The sequence below is a fragment of the Physeter macrocephalus genome, chromosome 18 (genome assembly GCF_002837175.3).
Source record: "Physeter macrocephalus isolate SW-GA chromosome 18, ASM283717v5, whole genome shotgun sequence".
In the NCBI taxonomy this organism is placed as follows: Eukaryota; Metazoa; Chordata; class Mammalia; order Artiodactyla; family Physeteridae; genus Physeter; species Physeter macrocephalus.
Window position 1 is genome coordinate 91,947,088 of NC_041231.1, and position 22,867 is coordinate 91,969,954.

General features: G+C 42.0%; 1 protein-coding gene across 10 annotated transcripts in view; it reads right to left on the bottom strand.

Moving 5' to 3' along the window:
* CDKAL1 (CDK5 regulatory subunit associated protein 1 like 1) overlaps nucleotides 1-22,867 on the bottom strand; it is a 678,378-nt gene that overhangs the window by 20,858 nt on the left and 634,653 nt on the right. For 5 of the 10 annotated variants that reach the window (XM_055079731.1, XM_055079733.1, XM_055079734.1 and 2 more), the window contains 3 exons: nucleotides 18,726-18,809; nucleotides 15,559-15,723; nucleotides 3,001-3,844 (listed from right to left, as the gene is read on the bottom strand). In XM_055079731.1, the coding sequence (XP_054935706.1) occupies nucleotides 3,638-3,844; nucleotides 15,559-15,723; nucleotides 18,726-18,809 (456 nt within the window). In that variant the 3' untranslated portion in view covers nucleotides 3,001-3,637. Of the gene's footprint in view, nucleotides 1-3,000; nucleotides 3,845-13,485; nucleotides 13,554-15,558; nucleotides 15,724-18,725; nucleotides 18,810-22,867 lie in introns of those variants that run through there. The other 5 variants (XM_024121827.3, XM_024121823.3, XM_028479373.2 and 2 more) reach the window with 4 other exon arrangements.

Genomic DNA, 22,867 nt, shown 5'->3' on the forward strand with positions numbered 1-22,867 from the left:
TACGCGGGCCTCTCACCGCTGTGGCCTCTCCCGTTGCAGAGCACAGGCTCTGGACGCGCAGGCTCAGCGGCCATGGCTCACGGGCCCAGCCGCTCCGTGGCATGTGGGATCCTCCCGGACTGGGGCACGAACCCATGTCCCCTGCATCGGCAGGCGGACTCCCAACCACTGCGCCACCAGGGAAGCCCCTGATCTGATTTTTGTAGAGGGTAGAAACAGGGAGACCAATTAGGCAGATTGTTTGTGTTTATTTTCAGATTATATAGTACAGAGCATGGAAAAACTACCTCCTACAAGAATATTTAAAAGTAAAAGCCTGTAGCAAATAACACTATCCTACACTATGGATGCTTTGTGACTGTTCAGAGGAACTGACCTCATCTGAAGGACAGCAGAAAAGAAATAGCACTCAAAGTCAATGAAAAGGGGAAACTCAGAAACACGATCACAAAGTATTTATTTTAGGTAACTATACTTTAAAAAATGCTGTTGTTGGTTATAAATATGACTGAAAAGACCAATGACCAACTCCTCTTCTCACGGTATATATGTCATGGATGCGATATTAGCATCTCAGTTAACTAGGCCCAAATAAATCCTCAGTGATCATCACCATGCCACCAACTTCGTACCACATAGTCATTGATCACTTCCTCCGTGCCAGTACTACTGAGTGCTTCCCATGCATTATCTCACTTCATTGTCAAAACTACCCTATGGAATAGATTCTATTATCCCCAATTTATAGAAGAGGAAACATACCTTGAGATGGTAAGTGAACAGCCAATGCACACAGTTGTAAGGGATAAAACCAAAATTCCAAAATCTATACAGTAAGACCACAAAGTTTATGTGCTTGAGGGATACTCTATTCTTTCAAAGTGGATGTTTGCAGGAAAGAATCCCTGGGAGCCAGGGACCCCTAGAAGGAAAATACTGACCTTGATAAAGTAAATCTGCAACAGTTTTTGGCTTTTTTTGTCCTTTGGACTTCTTTCTCAAGTGGTGGCAAATCTGAAAGTTACTGGATCCTATTTTTATAGGTTGACTTCCTACCAGATAACTGTTGTCTTGACACATGGCTTGTACATTTATGTTTCTCAGTAATTTTATAGAATTACACTGGGGAGATTGAGGGACAGGAGAAAATTTATTTCTCCAAAGCCCTTTAAATTTCAAACATGGCAAACTATGTTAGAAAACAAAGATATTCATGGTTCTATTATTCTAGGCACAACTCAAAGCTAGTACTCTGAATCTGACAGGAGAGATAGGCTGAAAATTTATGGTTAGAAGCATGCCTGGCTCTAAAAGTACTCATCCTTACAGTTCCCACGAAAAGAATTTAAATTTGCAAGATTAACATCAGTTTAAAAAGGGGTTTTTGCAATCTGCTCATCAAGATGTCAAATGACTTCAAAGAGCAGGTCGGGTGGCTTGACTGTGATTTTTTTAGCCTTTAAAGAATATACTCATGTCCTACGTTGAAGTAATAGACGTTATCAACCTATCACGTACTGTCAACCTCCCTGCCTCTGGTCAAGAACCCCTCTATTCCACCCTGCGTATCAGTGACAGCCAAGTGCATTGAACAAGTGTGTACAGAGCACCAGCTCCGAGCCAGGCACTGTGCTATGGCCCGAAGCTGGTGGTGAACAGGACAGACAGGGTGGCCCTGCTCTTGGGAACTTTTGCTCACACAGGCTACTTTCTCTGTTTTGCGCGTGCTCAAAAACGTGCCAACGTGCATGGTAGAAACTTCTAGTATTCACCCATATCTTCTCCATCCTATTTATACAGAAGTATGTATTTCCCAAACTCTTGAAATTGGGTGGGGCCATGTGAATAGTTCTGGGCAACAGACATAAATAGAAATATCCTGTGCCACTGCTGTGCTGAGGCAGTGAAGAGCCTGGTTCTCCAGATAGGCAACCTGGGTCCCTGAGTGCCTGGGTGGAGCAGACAATCCCTGATGCCAGATGCGCTGTAGTATGAGTAGGAAATAAACCTTTCTCGTGTTAAGCATGGGATTTCAGGGTTAATGTGTTACTGCAGCACAGCCTAAGTTATCGTGGACTAACACATGTGCTTTACCGTATAACGTGCTACTTTACTTCAAAGCCCAGAGGGCCCACTCTTCACAACGAACATTATTTTACGCTTGCTCCCAACTGCCCACATCTGCTTACAGAGGCCCAAGGAAAGCCAGATTTATTCCTGTGCATTCTGTCACTTGACTCATGTTCCTTTTGCACTGAGAAAAATCTCCTTCTTCACTTCCCTGATTAAGTCCTTCTCACCTTCCAAGTCCAGTTCTAATCCCATCACATCCACGAAACCCTCTGTAGTGGGAACTGTGTGAATACTCTCTTCACATGGACAGTCTCCACACCGTAAATTCCACCTCACTAATACAGATTCCAAGAAACACTTCCCATCCTCCTTTGTCCCTAGGGTACAAAACCTGAGACCCCGGTTCTCCACACTCAGATGCAACAGGTCTGAGACCTGGATTGTGAAGTAAGCTTCACGAGGAAGCAGTCAGGGCTTGGGGCTTCTATCTTGCTGGGGCAGGAGGGGCAGAGGTAACATATCTTACCAGCAGTTTCTATGTGGTTTGGGTGTTATTGTCAGAAAACTCAGCGAAGAGTCTGCTCCACAGCCCTTCTAATTATTCTGTGGACTATCCAGTATCCCTTTTTAAACCCCTTTCTGTTTAAACTAACTGAGCTGTTTTCTGTTGTTGTCAAAGAACCCTGACCTATACATTCCCTGATACCCCAAGTCTACAGAGGTCTCCTATCTTCCCCAAGTCTACAGAGGTCTCCTATCTTCCTATCTCTTATGATCTGATGTCATTCAATTTAGCACTTTACATATTACAGATTTTGTTTTATAAGCATCTGTCTTCTCTTCCCAACTACAGTTCCATCTCCTTGAGGGCAAGGATCACACCTTAAGACTGCTGGTCCCAAGCAGTGCTTGGCATAGTGCTGGGTCTACTTTATGAATTGATAGGATGACCATATCATTTATCATCCAAACCAGGATACTTTGGAGAATGAAAAATGGGCACTATTATTAATTATACCAGGATAACAGGTATAAACCAGGGCCGTCCCAGATAAACCGAGACATACGGTCATACTTTGGCACTGGTAATTGATGCCTGAGTAAAAAGTCTGAAAAGTAATGTAGTCAAAATGAGAGAACAAAAGAGCAATTCTGGACACCTTAGATGTGGTAAGAATCATCCATAAAACTTTAATCACCAGAGCAATGATGTCACATCGGGTAGCTAGTGCACCCACAAAGGACCCTCTCTCTCACCCCAATCCCTCCCAAAAAGGGTCACAACAGAATAGCAGTACTACCAGAAGAACATTCAGACTACAATCTCCTCAAAGGCCGAGACCATATTCATTATTTCTATCTCCACTATTTAGTCCGGTGCTTAGATAATATCATGTTCAATAAGTACTAAAACATATCCTAAGAAGCCAGGCATTACCTGCATGTTCAATCTGTGAGTCATTCAGGCTGGGAGGCCTGATTCTTTTCTCTTGCCCTCAGCCATTCCCAGCTCTGGGAGTCTGCCCGTGGCCTTGCCTCAGGCTCCTTCTACCCGCTTCTCCGACTATGGGCAAAGGATGCAGAGGAAGGGAAAGTGCCTGCCCAATCCCACCCTATGATGTCTCTTTGTGAGTGTGCACAGCCATGTAAAGAACATTTCATGGGACTTCCCTGGCAGTCCAGTAGTTAAGACTTCGCCTTCCAGTACAGAGGGTGTGGGTTCGATCTCTGGTCGGGGAGCTAAGATCCCACGTGCCTTGTGGCCAAAAAACTAAAAACATAAAACAGAAGCAATATTGTAACAAATTCAATAAAGACTTTAAAAATGGTCCACATCGGGCTTCCCTGGTGGCGCAGTGGTTGAGAATCCGCCTGCCCATGCAGGGAACACGGGTTCGTGCCCCGGTCCGGGAAGATCCCACGTGCCGCGGAGCGGCTGGGCCCGTGAGCCGTGGCCGCTGAGCCTGTGCGTCTGGAGCCTGTGCGTCTGGAGCCTGTGCTCCGCAACGGGAGAGGCCACGACAGTGAGAGGCCCGCGTACCACACACCAAAAAAATGGTCCACCTCGAAAAAAAAAAAAAAAAAAAGAACACTTCATGTGTTCTAGCTGCTCTAACCCAGGCCAGAATAATAAAAGGAGGTAATACAGGTAAAAAGCCTCAACACCAAGCACATAGTAGAGGCTCACTAAACAGTAGCTATTATTATTATCATCGAGGCACAATTAGTTCCTTGATGCATGCAATTCCCCTCACCATGCCCCAGCAACAAGCCTCTGGAGGGGGAAAATTATCGCCAGTGATCGCACAGTTAGTGATGCAAATGAAATGAAAGCTAATTGTTTAGCATCAGCTTGCTCTGATGATACTTTGCATGGTACTCAAATTGGTGCATGGAAGGTATTGCAAACATACCGAAGACCTTTTGAACTGACATAATCATACAAGTTCAGCTGTAATGCACAGTAAAATACAGCTCAGGGGCATAGAATAAAAGCTGTGTATCTAGACTGTGAAACCCAAATATGTCCTAATGGATCTGCAAATGAAACTAATTAGAAGCCATATGAAAGGAAGAAATGGACTGAATATTAAATGTGCTACAGTTTTAATTGTGACAACAATTGAACATATGGGCAATGAAGAATTCAATATTATATAAAGTTAAAAAGGAAAAAAAGAAAAACTAGGAAAAAGCTCAGGATTGGAGCCAGTATCTTGGGGGCGGAAGGAAAAATCGGAAGGAACACACCCTCATTTACTTCTAACACGGTTAGCTGATCTGTCTGAAATTAGATCCACTTTCAACTGTTTTAACTTAATTGTTAAGCCATTTCTTAACCTCATGAATGCAGTTTTCATGTGCTTTCAAATCTGGCCCTGAACTAATAGACCCTTTCACTTCAGTAGTTTTGGAAATGAATGTTAGATGGAGAGGAAAGCATTTTAACAATGCTTTTCTAAGGGTCAAAGCTCTGAAAATATAGTATCGTTTGTACATAAAACTCAGTACACCTGAATATCCTGCTGGCCCTTTGTCCGGTAATGAGGCAAACCATGCCACCCTTTAAAACTTCTGCTTCCTTTCTGAGGGCAGCTGGCTATGTTGGTGCTGAGCTATCTAACTGCTCAAGTGAATCCATTATTAGGATCAAAGTCCCAACATATGAGAAACAGGTGGCAGCCAGGCACCCTGGGGCAGTCTTCCCTTCCCTTGTGAGAAACAGGGTAGGTCCAGGTCTCCATTCTAGAATATTCTCCTTTAAAAGGGGGCATAAGGAATAAGAGGAAGAAATGCCTGTCAGTAAGAACAGCCAGTGCTATAAGATTGTTACTGAGCCTCTTTCTGTGAATTTGTCATTCTCACTGTGTGGAAGAACCCCTAAATGAATCTGGTTTCATTTGCCATTTTGTAGGAAACCAACGGGTGACGATCACAACACGTGAAATGATAAAAGATTATGCAATTTTTACGTTCACTGCTTAAAGTAAAATGATGCCCTAGCATGTATCACAAATTAATAATGATAATTATTAGTAAATATCAGTAGCCAACATTTACTGTAACAGTAGCTGACACTACTTGATTGCTAAGCCATTTCCATGTAAATCCTATGAAGTGGGTACTATTATGTCCCCCATTTCCAGAGGCAAGAACTAAGGTAGAGAGAGGTCGAGTAATTTGCCCAAGGTCTAATTCTTGTGGTGAAACAAGGATTCAAACGCAGGTGATCAGAACCCAGAATCCATGTTCTTATTTGCTATACTGTGTTGTATAGTGAAGACCAATGCAAGCAAAGTACCACTTAGAAAATTAAAGTAAAAATATTAAAATAGAAGCCAGTAAATCACTGATTTTTAAAGGTATACTTACTGAATCCCTTTATCAAATATTAACATATGTACTATGCACTGGGCACACTGTCCACATTATCTAATTTAATCTTCTGCGAATTAGTTATGCCCATTTTACAGATGAAGAGACCGACTGAAGAAAGTGTGCTGTACAACATCACAAGAATTGTACTTGTAATCTGAACCCACACCTGACAGGTTGCAAATCTCGAGCTCTTTTCACAAAGCCACCTAACCTCTTCTTTTTTTAAAGCAATTCTCTATGACTAGGAATAAAACTAATAAGAGGAAAACTCTGGTATAAAACTGATTACTTTTACGTTTAGAATTAGGAGAGAATTTTCTTCTTCTCTCTCTTCTACCAGGCACAAAATAGCTCTGACTTCTTAAGTATCGATCCTAGAAATGGGAGGATTCCAGTGATTTGTTATAACATGGGCCATAAAAGGAGAAAGAACATCAGCAGTAAATCTGGTTAGTCTTTATCAAGCAGCAGTAGTGTTCACATTCCCATGTATTCCTAAGGCAAACTCATAACTCGAACCACTTTTAACGGAACACAGAGAAGATAAGATGATTAATACTGTCCATTTCCTCATCATTTTTTTTTCTCTCCTTTTTTGTACCTAGTGTAAGCTTCTCTGTTATATAAAGGAAACTGCTGTCCAGAAGTTGTCAAATAAGACTCCTGCAACTCAAAAAGGAAAGGTAGTATAGGCCTGGGATTAAAAACCCAGGCTAGATCCCACACCCATCAGGATGGCTACTACCAAAAAACCAGAAAATAATCAGGGCTGGTAAGGATATGAAAGAAACTGGAACCCCTGTGCACTGCTGGTGGGAATGTAAAACGGTGCAGCCACTGTGGAAAGCTGCATGGTAGTTCCTAAAAAAGTTAAAATTACCATGTGATCCAGCAGTTCCACTTTTGGGTATATACTCAAAAGAATTAAAAGCAAAATCTCAAAGAGCTATCTGTCCAGCCACATTCACAGGGGCATGAATCACAACAGCCACACGTGGAAACAACCCAAGTGTCCACTGATGGATGAAGGGATAAACAAAATGCTGTATAAATACACAACGGAATATTATTCAGCTTTCAAAAGGAAGGAAATTCTGACACATGCAGCAACAGGAATGAACCTTGAGGACATTACGTTAAGTGACAGAAACGAGGCACAAAAAGACAAACACTGGTATGATTCCTCGTATGTGAGTTCAGAGACAGAAGGGTGGTTGTCAGGGGCAGGGGTGAATGAGGAGTTGTTCAGTGGGTACAGACTTTCAGTTTTATAAGATGAAACAAATGGGTTCTGGAGATGGGCTGAACAACTTGTGAATGTACTTAACACTACTGAACTGTGCATTTAAAAGTGGGTAAGGTGGTAAATTTTATGTTATATATGTATTTTACCACAATTCAAAAATAAGAACAAAGGCTTGGAAATTGGTAAGACTGGGAAATAAATCCTGGCTTGCCTCTCCCACCTTCTAATCTTGTGACTTTGGATAAGTTGTTATTATTTATTGAGTTACTGATGCTCAGATTCCTCATCTCTGAAATAGGGATAAGAATAGTACCTGCCTCACAGCGTTATGGGGATACTGTGAGTGAACGCGTGTGAGATGCAGTATTTAGCCCATAATAAACACCCCATAAGTACTGGCTTTGCGTCATAGCAGTAGGCGTGGAGTATTTAGCCAATGGCAATGCAGAGTAGGTACAGAGAGAGGAAAAATCCCTTGCAATCTCTCCAGAGGCCACATGGGGTGGCATCTGTTCCCTTAGGGGATTTAACATGGCCCAGGGTTTGGCTCACAGCCTTGAAAGCTCAGAAACTGAACTGCTCAGCATCTACAGAAGGGATCACGTGGATGGGACTCAGGGGACCAGTGTATAAAACTGGAATGCCAATTTATGACCAGCACATTTACAGAGGTCTGAAAAAATCTATTTTCTTCCTGCAGGAAGGCAGATTTGCATAGGAAAGGCAAACAATATTCAGAGGGTGGCCTGGTAATCATGGACTCAACAAAGGGAAGTAAGTGAATCAAGTGTATAATGGTAGCAGGCTAAGGTAACCAGATGCATTCATTTCTAAACAGGGAGAGTTTTCTGACGTTTTGAAGTCCACCAGCCAAAGCAGCCTCTCTTCTGGGACACAGGTGTTTTCTGCCAGTGTTGGCTCCGGACCTTCCTTATTTTGCTTGCATGTCTGACCACGTCTATCCTCTGGCCTATTGTTTCTCTGGCCACTTTAATGGCTTCCCATCAGGCTGCGGTCCACTCCTGTAGGTCTAGGAGCCAGTCCTCTCTATAAGGTAATTCTGCCTGTCTTTTCTTTGACCAAAAGGGTATTGGGTTTCATACAGGGTAATATTAGTCAACTCAGGTGCTAGAGCAATATAGACTTTCAGGTATTTTGTTTAACAGCCTAAGAAAGATCATTAGAAACATTCACTGAATTTCTATATACAGTTAGGCAGTAACCATCAAGATATACTGCTAAGTGAAAATAGCAATCCACCATTTATCTAAGAAGAAGGTAATAAAAAGTATGTAATATATATAAATGTTTACATTGTTAAGACAAACCACTGGAAGAATAAACTGAAAACTAAAACAAACAAAAACAGTTCCTTAAACAGGTGAGAAAGGAAAGAGGGTGGAAGCAGCAGGAGTAGAAGGCGGGCCTCCCAGAACACACATTTTTTTTTTTTTTTTTTTTTTTTTTTTTTTTTGTGGTATGCGGGCCTCCCTCTGTTGTGGCCTCTCCCGTTGCGGAGACCAGGCCCCGGGCTGGTATGCGGGCCTCCCTCTGTTGTGGCCTCTCCCGTTGCGGAGCACAGGCTCCGGACGCGCAGGCCCAGCGGCCATGGCCCACGGGCCCAGCCGCTCCGCGGCATGTGGGATCCTCCCAGACCGGGACGCGAACCTGGTTCCCCTGCATCGGCAGGCGGACGCGCAACCACTGCGCCACCAGGGAAGCCCCCAGAACACACTTTTGTAGGTTTGGTTTTGCAAAGTATTTTACATAATTATGAAACAAAATTAAGTGTTAAAAATTCAAAGAAATGGAAAAGGAATACTCCTACTTATGTACTGATTTGTTGGTACAACTATATGAAGCAGAATTATTTCGGGGGCCTTTAGAACTGTTTTTTGCCTGTACATCCCTAGTGGGATGCACTCTATGAACAAAACCAGCGGAAAAACCACCACCACCACCTAAGCTGCTTTCAGTAATCATATTGTTGGTGATAGCGTTGGTATAGTTATTATTAGGCAGTTACGTGAATATTATAGGATAAAGCAAATGAATAATTACGCTGTGTTACTATGAACTGCAATGGAAGAAAGAAGTTACAGGTGCAGGACAGAAAATTTCAGAATTTGACCTGGATGGGAGCATTAGTATGAATTGAAAAAAAAAGGGGGGGGGGAGATTTTGTAGCTCCATCGGCTGAAAGGTATAAAAATAATGACCAATTAAATAGCCCACACTGTAGGCTCTAAATATCATTTGTTTAACTAAAAGAAACCAAGGCTCCTTAGAGACATGGCTGATTCCAGGTCTGGAGCAAAGAATGAGCCTAGAACATCTTGTCACATCAAAAAGCAAAGAAACTATCAAAGACTTCAGGAGCTGTGTCAAAGGACTGAGGAGGTAATTTGAAGAGCTTCCACTCTCCAAAAATGCAGCTACTTGAGCACCAATTAAATATAATAACTGCAATGGATAAAACCATATCAAACATGCAAAATCCATGAGTTTATAATAATACTAAAAAGACCCCTCATTGGCTACTTTTGGAGGATGTTACAGAATCAACTCAAATTTTTAAAACTGGTAAACAGAGAGAAAGACATCAAGCCTTTATCTCACCTTTCCTGTCAGAAACGTACCTCAGGGTAAACAAAAATGAGTAAGGCAAAGTTTCTCTTCATGGAAGTGCTTTTAGCTAATAAATGAGGAAGGGAAGACAGAATTAGAATGCCACCATTTTGAAACCCCTAATGACTCAATGAATCTAGGCAATGCTCATCAACCACTGACACATAAAGAGAGACAACCAGACATTCTATGCCTCGTAATGGAAAGGCACAGCGTCACACAAAGTAATCTTGTCAAAAACTCAAACCTGAATCTGATTAAGCCTCTACATCTAACTACCAATTTATAAAACAAGTGGGGAGCAGAGAAGCCTGTATCAGAGGATACAATTAGCAAATTCCAATCTGTGGGAAATGCTGCAGGACAAACAACCTGGTTTCTTCTACAAATAAACTGCAATACAAAAAGAGAAAAAAAGAGAGAAAAGGGAACATCTATAGATTAAAAGTGGGGCTTCCCTGGTGGCGCAGTGGTTGCGCGTCCGCCTGCCGGTGCAGGGGAGCCGGGTTCGCGCCCCGGTCTGGGAGGATCCCACGTACCGCGGAGCGGCTGGGCCCGTGAGCCGTGGCCGCTGGGCCTGCGCGTCCGGAGCCTGTGCTCCGCAATGGGAGAGGCCGCAGCAGAGGGAGGCCCGCATACCACAAAAAATAAAAATAAAAATATAGATTAAAAGTGACTTACAAGACATACTAACTCATTGCAATGAGTGGACCTGATTTGCCTTCTGATTCAGACAAACTGCTTAAAAAACTGCAAAATTTGAACACTGTGTTGACATTAACTGGATAAAGAATTGATGCTAATTATTTTAGATTTGATACTGTATTTAAAAGGAGTCTTCATCTTTCAGAGATATTTTCTGATATACACCTTGATGAAATAACATGTTAAATGGGATTTTCTTCAAAAGAATCAGAGGGGGATGGGGGTGAATAAGAGCAGAGATGGTGTAACTGTTAAAGGTGAGCGATAAGTATGTGGGATAATTAATTATACTAGTCTCTCTACTTTCATATATGCTTGAAATTTTCCGTAATAGAAATTTTCCAGAATAGAGTTAAAGCAAAACTGCTTTTTGATCCTACTCTTTGATGATGGCTCTCAGATGATTTTTCATATTATCAAATAGTCATGGATTTTGGTACAGGTGACACTAGGTCCTGTTACCCAAAGATTTTCTTCAGATGGAATGCCTGAACAGCACAGTAATTTTCCAAGAAACATGAATTGTATAAAAAGATCATCACATTAAATTGGATATGTTAACACAGATTTAGGTTCCACGAGAGAACATGGTAAAAACATCATGCTCTTAACATCGTAAAACTGTTTTCCCCCCAAGTTCCTACTCTTTTGGCCCCTTTCACTAAACATACTGTTTTTACAAATATCAAACACTCCCTTCCCACTTGAGAATCATCTTCCTGGAAGAGGGGCTCTCACACCTCAGCCTGCATCAGTATTACCTGGACAACTTGTTAAAAAACAGATTACTGGGTCCCTTTCCCAGAATTTCTGGCTCAGGTCTGGGTTGGGGCCCGAGAATTTGCATTTTAACAAGTTCCCATTTATTGCTGACGCTGCAAGTCTGGGGACCACACTTGAGAACCACTGTCCTGGAACGTCTATGAAAATGTATGGGCGCCCTGCTTCCTCCCATCTCTTCTTCCTCCTAAGAACAAAGTTGCCTGACAGTTTCCATAGAAAAGGGCATGATCTATCCTTGCTTTGATTTATATTTATCCCTTTGAACTCTACAATGCCTTCCATTGGATAATTATTACATAACCTTTTTCTGAAATTAATTACCCTTAAATGATATTTAATTTAAAATGTTCCCTATTAGGTTAGAGGTGGCATTTTGGCTCCCACCTTCCCTAAAAATGATCAGACTAATTTTGTCTCTCTTTCCTATTCTCCCCTTCCTCTCTTCCTCCATTCCTCTAACTGAACTGAAAAGAGGAACAGTAATAACCATAAAAAGATATTACTATATGCTGGTTTTATTAGAATATAATTCCTGAGAGGACAGTAACCTTTTGACTTTACTATAGCTTTCCTTTCCCACCATGTTACGGGCATTTATGTAACCATTATTACTTGAAAATAACAAGGCCTGATTTCTATTGATATTTACAGAACAGGATTAGAATTCAAAGTCCTGCCACAGGGTATGCGTTCAATCCATTTTTGTCAAATGAAATATTTCAATCACAGAGTCTCAGAGACAACCGAGGTCCAGGATACCTAAGTGATATACGAAAGGTCAAAGAGTCTGTTACTGCAAATGCCAGAATCCTGTAATCCAGATCTCATAACTCCTGCCCAGCCTGTGCTTCTCCCCCTAGTCTGTTGTACCTCTCACCAGTTTTATCAGAAGAGGTCAACAGTGCCTAAAGTGAGACAAAGTAAGTCCAAAGTAGCACAGGGATAAATACTTAAAGAATAATCCTAAAATTTTCAATTAAGGAAATACATTTACTATGGAAAATAGTTTTTTTACACAATATTTTCCTTTAGATGCTTTGGCCTTTCTAGGTTACTTTACAAAGTGTGTATGAGGAGGTTATTACTCTAGAAAAACTCAGAAAAAGCCTAGAAAATTTAAGAAGATAGAAATTCTGACGGGATTGGTGTCTCTGGCACTGAATAAATTACCCTAACAGATCACCCCCACTCCAATACAATGTGCACCGCGTGATCACAAGACCAAAGCTGATAGTACCACGGTCATCTGCAGAGTCTGCTCTTTCTAGAGAAGCTAGATTTGGGGGAAAGGGAAAATAACCACTTAGTAACTATTTACTACATCCCCAGAATAGTTTTAAGTGGTTTACATACACTATTGAATACATTCCTTTCAACAACCCTATGAAACAGACATTATTGTCACATTTAACAGACTAAACTAAAGCTCGGAGGAGTCACAGGCCTGGGGTAAACTGGCAATTCCAGATGCAAACTCAGGTGTAACTGCTTCCAGGGTCACACTTCATCCACAGAGTGAGGCCCATTTTTTTCACTAAAGGGTTCCAGCACCTTTATCAGTACTCAAAGACTCAAAATGTCTGAGACAGGATTATAAACTCTTATCATCTACTTCTAAATCCTATAAAAATGGAAGCTATTCTCCTCCAGGTTAATTCATTTTGGTTCATATCATTAGCAAAAACATTTGTAACACCAGGACAAATTCATTAAGGAAGGATTTTTGACCCCGAGTTTGGCATATCTTTTTTTTTTTTTTTTGGTGGTACGCGGGCCTCTCACTGTCGTGGCCTCTCCTGTTGCGGAGCACAGGCTCCGGACGCACAGGCTCAGTGGCCATGGCTCACGGGCCCAGCCGCTCCGCGGCATGTGGGATCTTCCCGGACCGGGGCACGAACCCGTGTCCCCTGCATCGGCAGGCAGATTCTCAACCACTGTGCCACCAGGGAAGCCCGGCATATCTTTAAAAGCGGACAAATAATGAAGCGTAAAGCTATGTTCATTAATTTACATGAAGTCTCAAATGGTGATAAAGGACTTGCCTGATGTTTCCCTTAATGTAAATGCCCAAATCAATATTCCTAACCCTTTGGCCTCATGCATGCAATCGAACTATAATTCCTAGAGGCACAGAAGGGCCAGCAGTCCCATGACCTTTATCCTCGTCTCACCTTGGGCTTCTGGGTCATCCCGGCTCGGAGGAGGGCTGTTGGGAGAACTGATGACACCATTTCCCAGGCTGGAGGGAGGCAGAGGAGAACAGAAAAAGCTGCCCCATGGAATTGAAATGGGGCTGCCCCTTTAGAAAGCAACATTACAGTTAAGGAACCAGTGAAACGGTACTGCTTTTCCTTATTTGTGTATTATTAATGTGATGTTTTAAAATACCACCCTGTTCTGGATGGACCTAGAGTCTGTCATACAGAGTCAGAAAGAGAAAAACAAATACCGTATGCTCACACATATATATGGAATCTAAAAAAAAAAATGGTTCTGAAGAACCTAGGGGCAGGACAGGAATAAAAACGCAGACGTAGAGAATGGACTTGAGGACACAGGGAGGGGGAAGGGGAAGCTGGGACAAAGTGAGAGAGTGGCATGGACATATATACACTACCAAATGTAAAATAGATATAGCTAGTGGGAAGCGGCTGCATAGCACAGGGAGATCAGCTCGGTGCTTTGTGTCCACCTAGCGGGGTGGGATAGGGAGGGTGGGAGAGAGACACAAGGGGGAGGGGATTTGGGGATATATGTATACGTATAGCTGATTCACTTTGTTACACAGCAGCAACTAACACACCAATGTAAAGCAATCATACTCCAATAAAGATGTTAAAAAAATATACCACCCTTTCCAATAGGCTTACATGAAGGAATTAAAGCAGGCAGGGTCTTGAAATAATAATTTGCCCACCACTGCCATTTGTCATAAAAATCCTCTTCACTGTGGCGATTTAAAATAACCTTGTAAAACACACCGTGAGGAAAAACAGAAAAAATTTTTTAAAAGCCACTTCCTTTAAAAATTTCTGAAGTAGTAGTTAACGTGTCAAAAGCCAAATCTCTAGCAATGTAATTTAAATGCTGGATTACACTGTTCCTTCCAGGCCATCCATCCAAAGCCCCACGTATGCTGTATGATTTTTTTCTAAACAACAGCAAACATTAACGGTTATGCTTATCAAGTGTGAGAGTTCACTCCTGGTTGAGCAGGATGACACACTTGGCAGGGTTTTGACAAAGGCTGGCCTATGTCATTCCATAATCAGTCAGATGGCTATGCACACGGATTCTTCACATGTCCTGGTCAAGCTCATGAGAGGTGTCACTCACGTTTGGATTCCAGAGTCCACCACCACAATAAGTGAGAATACAGATAATATGAACTTCTTTGTCATTATTCCTGAAGCTTAATTAATATGCCCTTGACATTTCTTTTGAGGGAAAAGGTAATACATATATTAAAACAATTTTGGAATTACATAGCCAGATAAATATCACTCATCATTGTTCTGAATGTTAAGTCATCGCTATATATTTTTTGGGGGAGCACTTCCCAATTGTGTTGAAGAAAGGACAGCAAATGATGCTTAGAAATGTGATACACATTTTCATTTCACACTCCATCAGCTTTTACAGCTGTAGCTCAATGAAATGTAAGAGAGAGGAGCTTGGCAAACAGCCATATTTACCAAGGTATAAAATAGGGGTCAGGTTACTTTTTTATAGAAAGAAAAAAATGTTTAATTTTCACTCCACATTACTCAAGCAGATATTCAGCTAACACCCTAGAGAAAGGCACCATGACCACATATACTGACATGGTTTAATGCCTGTTTAACTGTATGTAGGTTTTTACTATATTACAAACAGCTTTGCAAAGCACAAAAATTATCCTTTCCTTACCCCCTTCCACTGAGGATCTACTGACACAGAAACATTCTGGATCAGATCATCTTCCGTGTTAAATCTTTCACCTGAAAATAATGGCTTTTGCCCTCTGTTTCTAGCCTAGAAAGCAGAAACAGCTTATTCCCTTCACAGGCAGAGAAGCAAAGCTATAGGCATCAGCATAAATGCATCTTTCTAATTCAGATTTCAATCTGTCAGAAAGGATTAAAGCCTCATGCATACATAAAAAGGAAACTATAAATGATAACAGAAACATGGTGGGAAATCACTGTGCTTCCAGAGCTGCTGTTTTACTAGCAGCGTAGAGAGGAAAAGCATCTTCTACTCACCTCTGTTAAACCTGAGATTTCTCCTTTTGCTAATGGTTTGCTGATGGATGGCGCATATACTTTGGCATCTGAAACTGGCTGCCCTTTCATAAAATGTTTTCCTGATTCATAAACGTTCACTTCGACCATTTTCCCCATGAATGTGGGGTTCTTTGGCACTAAAACCTTAAAAAAAATTAGAGAAGGCTTAATTTTTAAAAATAAAATTTTATCTTAGAACAGTTGTAGACTTACAGAATTAATAAGCTAGCACAGAGAGTTGTTATAGCCCAGACGCCGTGTCCCTCTTATTAACGTCTTATGTTGGTATGATACATGTGTCACAATTAATGAGCCAATATTGGTGTATTACTATTAACTAAAGTCCATACTTTATTCAGAGTTCCTCACTTGTCCCTTAATGTCCTTTTTCTCTTTGGGGATCCCATCCTAAGTGGGCTCTATCTTCCAGATGCTCAAGGAGCTGGGGGTCTAGCAGGAAAGGAAGGCATTTCTGGGAGGGGTAAGGGGCTATAGACAGCGCTCTCTCCTTGTGGGATGCCTGTGGTATTAGGGCACGTGGAAGGCAGGCCTGGAACCGCCCGAGGCATCAGCCAGTCACTCTTGGACAGGCCTTTGATATCCTACTCTTGGCTGTCCCAGGCAACGAAGAAAACTGGGACAACACCGATGAAAGCCTTATACTTTTAATACCTTCCAAGTTCGCTGTCAGAGTCAGGATTTGAGCAGCCACTTCAAATAAAGGCCCGCATGTTTGGGTGCATATGTGTGTGTGCAAGTGCACGTGTGTGTGTGTTTTGGGGGAAGAGGAAGAACATTTCAAAGCCACCTTTTCATATTCCAAACCTCGGTGTTTGGAGCTAAATGACTCCTTTAACTGACGGCTGCCATTCATTTCTTTCGCTCTGTTATGAAAAGCATGTTATTTGTTAGTTCTACCTCCACGTAGAACCAGCTCCTCTGAAGGGTACTTTGGCTGGCTCACAGGAAACTGTCAGATGGTCCCTTTCCACTAGAGATTACTGACAGAGGTACTTGTTTACCTCGAGCAAATGTTTCCCCTCCTCTTGGACTTACAGGTAGTTTGTATGTATTATGTCTCCCTCACACTTCTATTTCAGTACTGGAGCTACTTGCCAATCTTTTCAAGTCATAATCCAAAATAAATAGACTAATTCTAATCCAGCAATACTTTGATATCTAGATACAATCTTCTGGAAGTCATCTTTTTTTAGAAAAATAATTCCTATGAAATCTTTGATATGCTTGGTTGTAGAGACCAAAAAAAAAAAAAAAAAAAAAAAAAAAATCAGATGAGAGCCAGAAGTTCCACAGCCAATTTCTCCGAGAGGCAAAAATGGATCTTGGTCTTTCTGAGTTTGATTTTTTTATGACCACTGAGTACACTGCTTCATCAAAGTATAGGAAGAAGGGTCACCTGGGTGGTGGATTACTCATGGCAAAAGCTAATGGACTAAAAAAGCTTCAGTATCAGGGTATGAAAGCCCTTTTAAATCAGTTTTTATAAAACAAGAAAATCTCTAGAGCAAACTGTCCCTGGGAGATCTGGTACTATTCTCGGGGAAAATAACTCTCCTTGATCTGCTGCCTTGATCTGAATGAAGGGCTCAGTGTTTTTTTTTTCCCTCCGGTTTTAATAATTGGAAAAAGCTCGACTGCTTTAAATTGGAGGAAACAGCTAATGAGGCATGCCATCGCCTTTAAAATGAAGGGGAAAAAAGTTCCCTGCTGAGGCGAAAACCCAGATGGCAAGGGAAAGGAGAGGAAAGAGGCAACCAAAATACAATCAAGCTCCTCCCGAGGGCTGAGCAGAAGTTTGGCCTGAATAGGAAAATGGCTCTCTGGAGTCAATTACGGAGGTGGAAAACGGGGAAGAGACAGACTCAGCTCAGACACGGAGTGTTCGGAATCCATCCTCAACTCTAGTCTCTACTGGGGACCGAAAGGGCACATTCAGTCTGGGCCACGAAAAGCTCCCCCACTTTCCCTGAGGACCCAGTGCCCAGTCTGAGATGATTCCACATGGAACATCCATGCGGGAGGCCCCTCCGGCTCCTGCTTCCCTGCTTTCTAACACGGGCAGTCGGCTTCCCTTGTCCATCCCTTACGTGACTTGCCCAGGCTGGCCTGAAGAGCCTTCCCAAGCCATGACCCACAGAAAAAAACTTCACTTGTCATTTGATGAGAGTAGGAAAAAAAAAAAAAGAAAAGTAGGAAAACTCACTTGATATTAAGAAAAGCGAATACGATCCAGGGACGACCCATGAAATCCCTATATGCCCTTATGAGAGTTTCTAACCTGGAGGGGCACATTACACCTCCTCCTTGGCCCTTCCCAGGGTCCATGGCCCCTGAGGGAGGCACTGTTTTCTTCAATCGCTTTGGAATTGCTTTACCACCTGGGGTAGTGGAATCCCAAATGCTGAAACAGAAGGAGTCTGGCTGCTGGTGGGGCAAAGCACGCTACTTTAACGGGCAGGGAGTGGGGAGCCCTTCAGGTTGGCCTCGAAGAAAATTCTCATAGTGAAGTTGGTTTGATTCTTATGTTGGTCTCCAGAGTTGTTCACACAACTTGAGTTGAGTCCAACAAACAGACTCTTTTCCCTTTGCCCCCAGCATTTTTTATCAATGTGGAAGTTAAAAAAACCAAAAAAACAAACAAAAAAAAACACCTGAAACTAAACAAAACTAAAAAAGCCAACCAACAGACCAACCAATCCAAAGCCTGTGTGAGTGCTGCGACAGGGACAGGAAATCCCTGCCCTTCCAGGCTGATGTCGCCGGTACAGACATCCTTCCTGTCTTCTGGACAGAACTTTCCCCTCCACGTTGCCAGGCTGTGGGGATTCTGGCAGTGAGAATTGCCTGTTCCAAACTCCGCAAAGCCAGAGGCTGGTCCTGTCAAAGATGAATGAGGACTAAAACACACTTATTCCTTTGTATAGAATGTTTTGGAGATTAAGCCACAAAGATAAGCCCCATGTTAGCCTGGTTGGCTTGATGCTATAAAATAGCCTTCCTGCGACAAGATGCAACAAGATTCTACACCTCCCCCACCGCTTTAAGTCTCTTTCGCTTAAATTGATTTACTTTTAGAAGTCTTTCTCATTTTGGAGAAGCCCTAAGAACATGGGAGTATCTCTTACCTGCTCATAGAATCGATTGTGTGCAACATAAAACTTGGAATCAAAAGATTCTTCTGTGACTAACACTTTTTGTCTCTCACCAATCTGTGGAGAGAAGGGGAGAAAAACAGGAGAGATCAGGGCAGACACCTGAGAATCCAAAATAAATGCCAACCCAAATAGTTATGGACCAGTAAGTCGTGTCTTCTTGAATTTAAAGTAGACTCCAGATTGCTAGCTACTTAACAGCCAATACAAGAATCACTGATTCAAATGTTCAGAAAGACATTATCTATGTAGTAATATAAAATTAGTGTAGAACAAAATCTTATTTTCTTACAGAACTATGAAACAAAACTTGATCTTATTTCCTTCTTCAACGTAAGTTAGATAATTAAGGCTTCTAAGACATAGAAAAATCTTCTAAATATCACTTTGTTTTTCTTGAAACAAAGTTGCAAAACAAGCCAGAACAAGCTGCTTCTAATCCAAATTCATGAAAATATTTTGGCAATACGAAAGTGGTAATAAACATTAATTTGAGTTATGAGGGATGTAACACTAAAGAAAATGCCTTCAAAACTAGTCATTAAGTCCCTGTACCTAAACATTTCACATGTTACATGCAATTCTGAAATTACTGATTAATTCAGTTATTTACTTGTTATATACGTTTTCTCTGTCATGGGCAACTGTCTCTTTTTTGTTGCAGGCATGACCCCATATTCATTTTATTTTTTTAAGAGAAAGACAGCAAAAATAGGGGACTGTTAATTCTCTACAGGATCTATATTTACGATCTAAGCATGCATTTTTAAAAACCAAGAAGTTAAATCAGCCAAAACGTTGGTTAAAGCAATGTGACCATTTTAAAATAGTCTACTATTTCCAACTTTATTCTACTGTGAAATGCAACATTTAAAGTATCATTACTATTTTTTTTTTTTTTTTTACAACATTGTCAAAATGTCTGATTTAGCAAACCAGCTGTATTGGATGATGGTGCCTGGAATCATTTTTGCCAGTGCTACTTGATAAATACAACCCTCTATGTTAAAGCACATTGGCAAGATTTTTTAAACGAAATCCCTATTCTCATATGTAGGGACTTGTCACCATGTTCAGGCAGTTACCACTTAGGAAACATAAACACAGCTGCACTAAGTAGACCACCTAACAAAAAGAAAAAAACAAAAACACCAAACTCTTCTGTCCATTATACAATGCCAATACCTAAATACACCATAATTTGTTCTTTTTCACTCTCTCATTCAAATGTAGCCCCCTTAGCCGAAGGTTGTAAGGTCTCTAGGATACTTATCAAACACTTAACTTAGTTCACTCCTTGAAAACCAGTGAAAAGCTCCCACACTGTTGTCTCTTTTAAAGATCAAGGAGAAGCAAAAGAACTACTCCCAGCTTCTACTTTGAGCTTTAATGGCCCTGTTTATTAAAAAAGACTGATGAATATTGGGTTTCACTGAAGTATATTCTTCTGGAAGGAAACTTAGAATGTTTGCACACATTTCACAGTGTGAGTTGCTTATAACTTAAGATAAGTATCTGTCAATGGTTCTTAAGGAAATCTGCAATTACACTTCATCTAACATTAAGTTTTCAGGAAATTAACAACAATACGAGACAGCAGAGCCACTGAAAACGTATGCCGCTTTTTCCCTCTTGTTGGAATTAATGTGGACAGTTGTAGTAATCATTTTTGGGCTATTCCATTTTATCTGGAGAGAATAACGATGACAGTAATATATACATATTGAGTTAGAAAGACTTGCTATGTTTATACAGTAGAGGGCAGGGCTTTCGATCAACCATCAGAGAACTATTTGTATGTGAGTATTTAACTATTATTTGCCAAAGGGATTCAGGAAAATTGCTATGGTCAATAATTTATAGTGGCAAACACCTCTCCAATCACCCTTTTGGTCCCCTCAACTATGGATTTTGTTTCATTGGTGAGGCTCTTAAAGTTCCCCAGAGGCTACTGAGCAAAAATGAGCATAAGCAAGATAGGATGTTGACGAGAAACTGATGCAGTCTATCCCCAACCCCTAAAAAACCCAACCAAAACAAATAGTAAACGCTCTACACAGTACTTGTTTTTAAGAATGAAGTTGCAATGAAGTGAGTTATCAAATATGACCTTTAAGAGAATCAACTGTTTCAAATAACCTTAAAAGCAACAAGGAAGTTAAGGAAGGGGGGGCGGGTTTCAGCTGGAACTCTGGAAGAGGCAACTTTGCCTCGGTGACAATAAGGAAACTTATGGGCCAAACGTATTATTAGCCTCAAATGTTTTGTTTTTTTTTTTTGCGTTACGCGGGCCTCTCACTGTTGTGGCCTCTCCCGTTGCGGAGCACAGGCTCCGGACGCGCAGGCTCAGCGGCCATGGCTCACGGGCCCAGCCGCTCCGCGGCATGTGGGATCCTCCCGGACCAGGGCACGAACCCATGTCCCCTGCATCGGCAGGCGGACTCTCAACCTCTGCGCCACCAGGGAAGCCCTCAAATGTTTTTCTAAATGAGCCACCTCCTTACTCTACAAGTGTTTTCTCCCCAGCCCCACACGATAACCCAGTATGGTTAAAGACCATGTAACAAGATTTAGGATAATCATCCTGATTTACCTAAGAATGCCTCTCCTATCCAGCAAGGAAGTCCTGTTCTCAGAGGAAAAAGCAGAGCTTCAGGAGAAAAAGGGCAAGTTACCCTTAGGCCACTAAGACTACAACCACCCAGCTTTCTATTATGCTAAAGGCAGAGCTAATCCCCTAAAGCAGGGGTCCCCAACCCCTGGGCCACGGACAGGGCCGCAGAGCAGGAGGTGAGCGGTGGGCGAGTGAGTGAAGCTTCATCTGCAGCTCCTCATCGCTCGCATTACCGCCCCCAATCCGTGAAGAACTGTCTTCCACAAAACTGGGCCCTGGTGCCAAAAGGGCTGGGGACCACTGCCGTAGAGGGACCAGTTTGTCTTCGAGAATGATGGGTGTACGCTGTGTCTTCTCTGAGATTCTGCAACATCTACTCTCTGCTGACATTCTGATATTCTGCTGAGAAGGTGGCTTCCTGGGCTACTCACCATCCCTGTCAGAACCTTCCCGAACAGCTGGAACCTCCAGCAAGAATGCAAGGTTACATCACTGGCTTAGGACAAGCCCTTTGAAGAGGAAGTTAACAACAAGATTGCCTGAGTAATTTAAAAAATGAACAAACTCCTGAGTTTACAGAATATATATATTTGTATACATACACACACACAAACATCTATATTTTGAGAATGTAGAGGAGGTTGAAAATAATGGTTTCCATAAGCTTTGTGACTGGTAGCACAATATGGCTGTTCAGCAGGGATGATTAAGATGCAAGTGGAATTGTAAACCCAAAGAATGGTCGGTCAGTCTGGAGGGTGATTTTAAGATAACTGGAACTTTCAAGGACAGGAAGAAAGGGGGAAGTTATTTGGAGGGAGAAGGAACGGTCAGAAGCAGGAATGCACAGTTCTAGCAGAGCCCAGGGGAGAGAAAGAGGAAGAAAGTTTATTCAACACCATCAAATGCCACATATTCAAACTGGACAGTAGGGTGAGAGGACATGGGTCTGGGTAGATTTTTTTTTTTTTTTTTTTGTGGTACCCGGGCCTTTCACTGTTGTGGCCTTTCCCGTTACGGGGCACAGGCTCCTGACGCACAAGCTCAGTGGCCATGGCTCACGGGCCCAGCCGTTCTGCGGCATGTGGGATCTTCCCAGACCGGGCACGAACCCGTGTCCCCTGCATCGGCAGGCAGATTCTCAACCACTGCGCCACCAGGGAAGCCCAAGGGTAGATTATTTTTAAGGTAAAAGAGATTTGGCTACATTTTGGGACTTTGCTTTCCTCATAGACAAAAATGAGAGTTTGGAAGAAGTGACGTGGAGCTGGGGAGAGGTGAACAGGGCTGAAGAGGAAGTAGATTCTGATTTTTAGAGGACCTTTCAGTTCCAAAATTCTCAGTCATCATTCATGGTAGATTTGGTCTGCTCACAAGGTTTCAGATGAAGGAAATATGTACTCTAAATCCAGGCTGTCTCTTTTTTCACAGTAAATGTATGCTTAGAGCCCTCTGCAAATTACAGGTACTTTCTTGCTGCACTTAAAGTAACAATGTGATC